Genomic DNA, 5,182 nt, shown 5'->3' on the forward strand with positions numbered 1-5,182 from the left:
ACATATATATATATATATGGACGAACCTTATGGTTGTGGAACATCAGTGCCAGCACTGACGTTGCTGTCTTTGATGGTGATGATGACGGTCATTGCAATGCGGACGTGCTCCACTAAGAGCGAGAAGTGCGTCAAGTGATCCCTTCTTTTGCAGGTGAACCATCACTCAAGAATCAGAGGATATGGAATTTTTTTAAGAATCATTGTACTAGCTGATTTAGGAGTGATCCATCCATCCATGTTACAAGCTGGCCTTACAGGCCTACGCTGTACTGTTTTCTTCTCTGAGGTTGACCGATAAGGTCACACGAGTCACACTCGTCATTGCCTTCATTCACAACATCGCGAACTAGTGGTTCCACCCCCTGGTCACAACGATTCACCATGGACAGGTTGTGGTGTGTTTCTTCATCCCATCTCCGAAGTTCCTTCCCTCCAAGCAGTATTGCGATGATCAAACAGTGGTGCGATGCATTCATGGTTAATTTGTCCATTAACCCGTGCCAGGTCCACCGAAGAACTTTGTAGTGAAACAGCCACTGGTGTGGCGTGCTAGTGTACTTGTGAAATGATATCCCTCCAGTAAATATGGGCTGATAGCACATCGTGTTTTTTTTTTTGGAGGAGGCGGGAAGTGTTCCGTCTTCGCTTCCGGGTGTTTGCTTCGTCGGGTAGTGTTCTGCGGCCATCACTCACATTGGCTCCGCCATGATGGGCTTAGGGGGTGTTCCGAGGAAGAGTCTTGTGGTATATTTGCCGGATTACACAAAAAAAGAATCAAGTCAATTAGACTTTATGGACAATAATTACTGCACTTTTGATGTGAGTAAGGGCGATCTGAGGTGCAGCGAGGAGAGTGCATCCTGAACGCTCTATCATTTTTGGCGTTTTGCCAGTGTCTGCTAAATGACATTGAGATTTCTTGAAGACGAACCATCAACTATGCAATTCCCGCCTACGACGTGCATTTTCTTTGGTTGCGATTACCCGCATGCTCATGCTGCCTTATTTTCCATGGCGGTGTACTCCAACCTGTAGCTCGACATGTCTGTAATGCCATCACTCCCTTGGTGTTGATGTGTGCGCATTGAAAAGAGAACTGTCGAGGTCGTGAATCGTTGTTTGTCTTGTGAGCCTAGCTTTTTGTGTTGGTAAGATGGTGTCAGGTTCCTGTAATTCACAATCTGCATTGCGCGACTGGTTGTTTCTTACCTAATCGGACCCAAAGGACTGTTTGATTTAGTCACCGAGATCACTTTTGGAGGTGAACGACAGCTCCGTTCTTTTTAAAAAGAACACCGTTGTTTTTCGATTATCACCTGGTCTAGATCGGCATAGGGAGGACTTTCAGTTGCTGTTGATAGAGGAGGGGCATCTTGGGTTTCTCAACATTCCTGGGCCTGTCATCACATGACACACCTTTGTGATTTTTACCGGCATCTCTTATGGGTTCTGTGGATTTAGCCGCGGTGGAAATGAGCAGATACTCGTCTGGCATCGTAGATAACTTCACCAGTTGCCTTATTTCCTCTTTTTCCTTTAAAATCCAGGTATTCGGGCTGATGTGCGCCATCCTCCTGTGTTGCGTGGCTCGCCGCCGAGATGAGATTCAATACACTGAGGTCCATGTTGAAGCTTAGACACTTACTCCACTTCGCTTTACTTTACGGTGACTGTCTTCTATGACAGGATGGGTCGGCTTCACAAATGTCCCGTACTATCGTAGCCAACAAACGGCGGTTAAATGCTCAGACAGTCCTCTCTCAGCGTTCGCACGGAGTCTCCATCGATTCGTCATTCCTCAGCTACTGGACCCTCCTTTGGAACTTTACGGTGCTGTCTTCTATGACAGGATGGGTCGGCTTCACAAATGTCCCGTACTATCGTAGCCAACAAACGGCGGTTAAATGCTCAGACAGTCCTCTCTCAGCGTTCGCACGGAGTCTCCATCGATTCGTCATTCCTCAGCTACTGGACCCTCCTTTGGAATCGCCTCACCTGACACTGTATTTTTGCTGCGAGAAAGTACAACAAAGCAACAAAAACACGTGCTCATTTTCGGTATTTCTCGGGGTTTGTCAACTTTGAATTATCTCGCTAGAAGCGCCAGCATTTTTATCGCATAATATTCATTGGCCTACGTTCGTCGAGCAACCCGTCAATTTGTTGTGTATGATTCCCACGTAACTTTCCGTTCTCATTCCGCAAGCTGTTCGCCACCGGCTCCACGTATCACTAACATTGTGGTCATTTTCCCCAGTCTATTTCATTTTTTTGCTGAGTGATACTCCAGAAAACAAAATCATGTGCGCATATCTAGTCGCCGTAGTTCATTTTTGTGCCCCACTTCTTCAAGTGCAATATGTCCGCCCCGCCCCACATCGCACTCAGAAACTAACCGCACACACACACACACACACCATGTGCAGACTGCGATTCTGTAAAAGCTTTTAGGTATACGTATTTCCCCTTTTCTCCTTTCAAACTCGACTTTCCCGCTTTTCGCGCGTTCTCTTCCCGTCATTCGTGATTCGTTCGGTGGCGTTATCCATATGATCTCCATACATTTTCTATCTTTCTATTTGCATTACACAGCAGAGACGTGGACTGTTCTCTTTCAACTCTTGTCTACATTTACGCACATACACACACAGACACTTGAGTACCGTGATCTTCATTCACTTAATAGCAGCCCAGTTTTTGCCCAAAATATCTATTTGTGAAGCTCAGCGTCCCCCGTCGTAGCATACTACTTAATAAGTAGATTGTGTATTCTTTTCACACATACCCATTTTACGTTCTTTTTCCTTCCTCATTTTCTGATTGAATGCGCAGTCGTTGAATCAATCGTATTCGCTCTTTTCGATACGACCCGTTCCCTGGTGTCACAATGGATTGGGTGAAAATACCATTTTGCTTATAGTTAATCTGATGGTGCATATTCTGCGCAGGAATCATGTAGGCTCTTACTAGGAATTCGTTGGTGTTTTCTGGAAATGTTCAATTGCGTCAGCTAGCATGGCCCTCTCTCTCCAGGCTGTCGGGCACTGATTTCACCTGTTCGGCGTCCAACGGGACGGTCAAAAGTGCTGTGGCCAAGAAGCCACGTTGCGTGTGTGTGTTTGTGTGTAATGGATAAGCAATTCATTTGATGTTTGTACTGTGGATTGTACCAAGTGGAGTGTCAAAGTAAATTTGTTTACATTAAGTTCGCTCGGGTTTCATGCATTCCAGCGGTCGTGTTTTTTTGGCTCTAGGTTGCTCATTGTAGCAGCTGATTGCATGCGCATCCCTGACAGCATTCGGTTTTTGGTGAAGGGTATTTTTAGTTCTGTTTGTTTGGTTTGAAACCTGTTTGATTTGGTGTGTAGCCATAGTGGCTGCTCGATGTGCAATGGAACTTTCAGGACTGAATAAACTATAATGTGTCGGTCCGGTTATGGTGGGTGCGATGCTTCGTTTCAGAGCAACTGATGCGTCCCATCTCTTTTCAGGAGGAGATTTGATGATATGGAACAATACATATTTTTTTCTACTCGTACGAACATCCGTTTTCCGTTAACCATGGTTCAGTCAGCAACTGATTTCGGGGCAGTGGTCGCTGTCCCCAAGTTCGGACCGTGAACCAACCGTATTGTCAAGACACATCAGTGTTAACAGACAGAAACTCACTGTTGTTAGCCTGTAGAGGTCATGTAATTCGTACCTAACTAGTCCACTCACGACAATCAAAAATGTCAAGTCCGCGTGGTTTATTTTCACGCTTCGAGAGCCGTGCTTTAGGTCCGCGGTGTCCGAGCCTAGTTGGTGTCATTTCGGGAGGCTTCAGCAACCAAAACCGATATCTTCGGGGATTTGTTCAGATCGCTAATTGTTAGCACTGACTAGACTATTTGTTTATCTTTTCGTTTGCTATGTAAACACGCTGCCAAAATCGTTTTTGTTATTGATTGTTCACTTCACTAGGAGACAAACAAATACAGCTTTTCGTGCGAAAGCAGCAGATGATGACGAGTTGCTGGTATGCGGTCAAAACCAAAGTGCAAATAGCTGCAGCCTGTCAGTTTTTTTTAGTGATAAACGTTTGTTGAATCCTAATAGGAGGTTATCATAAGATTTATATGAATATATATCAATGATTACATCCGTTGAGTCGACCCAAATGGCATTTGAGCACTAGTGTGTACTACGGGTGCTATCAATCATGATGACATTGATCGCATATGTCAGCGGTTCAAAACGTAGATACAATTTGGTTGGAAAGCTCACTCAAGCACTGCTCATCAGACCAAACAGTGGTACTGATTAAATCTCGGAGAAATATCCCTGTTTGACCCGAACATAACTTGACGCGACGAATTATCAGACATCAAGTGAAATTGAGCGTGCCAGCCGACTTTGAAGTCTGGTGGTGGGAGAGGCTCAGAAAGCCGGCAATGCCCGAAGACTTTTAGGTGATCCGCGCGATCGGCCCCCGGAACCCTGCCTGTCAGCGAAACCAACGATCAGAAGTGAGTAGTCATCTTGAATAAAGAATGTTTCGACCGGTGGGCCGAATACTTCGAACAACAGCTTTGGTGGCTGCAGCCTGCAGTTTTTTTAGTGATAAACGTTTGTTGAATCCTAATAGGAGGTTATCATAAGATTTATATGAATATATATCAATGATTACATCCGTTGAGTCGACCCAAATGGCATTTGAGCACTAGTGTGTACTACGGGTGCTATCAATCATGATGACATTGATCGCATATGTCAGCGGTTCAAAACGTAGATACAATTTGGTTGGAAAGCTCACTCAAGCACTGCTCATCAGACCAAACAGTGGTACTGATTAAATCTCGGAGAAATATCCCTGTTTGACCCGAACATAACTTGACGCGACGAATTATCAGACATCAAGTGAAATTGAGCGTGCCAGCCGACTTTGAAGTCTGGTGGTGGGAGAGGCTCAGAAAGCCGGCAATGCCCGAAGACTTTTAGGTGATCCGCGCGATCGGCCCCCGGAACCCTGCCTGTCAGCGAAACCAACGATCAGAAGTGAGTAGTCATCTTGAATAAAGAATGTTTCGACCGGTGGGCCGAATACTTCGAACAACAGCTTTGGTGGCCACCAGCTGCGACTCATTTGGAGCCCACAATCGACGTAGAACCGTGGACGGTGAACGTGGAACCCCCTACG

General features: G+C 45.6%; 2 protein-coding genes across 2 annotated transcripts in view; both read left to right on the forward strand.

The window, feature by feature from the left end:
• The window catches only part of T265_15433 (hypothetical protein), a gene marked incomplete at both ends in the record, with an annotated part of 17,448 nt that extends 15,811 nt beyond the window's left edge, over window positions 1-1,637 (forward strand). Inside the window, one exon of the mRNA XM_009178078.1 lies at window positions 1,551-1,637. Coding sequence (XP_009176342.1) covers window positions 1,551-1,637 — 87 coding nt within the window. The remainder of the gene's footprint in view (window positions 1-1,550) is intronic.
• A 270-nt stretch (window positions 1,638-1,907) lies between these two features.
• Window positions 1,908-4,334, forward strand: T265_11425 (hypothetical protein; the record flags this gene model as incomplete). The annotated part of the gene is made up of 2 exons (XM_009178079.1): window positions 1,908-2,073; window positions 4,231-4,334. 2 exons carry the CDS (start codon window positions 1,908-1,910, stop codon window positions 4,332-4,334), a joined length of 270 nt encoding a protein of 89 aa, XP_009176343.1.
• Between the last annotated feature and the right edge of the window lie 848 nt (window positions 4,335-5,182).

Source organism: Opisthorchis viverrini, assembly GCF_000715545.1.
Source record: "Opisthorchis viverrini unplaced genomic scaffold opera_v5_520, whole genome shotgun sequence".
In the NCBI taxonomy this organism is placed as follows: domain Eukaryota; kingdom Metazoa; phylum Platyhelminthes; class Trematoda; order Opisthorchiida; family Opisthorchiidae; genus Opisthorchis; species Opisthorchis viverrini.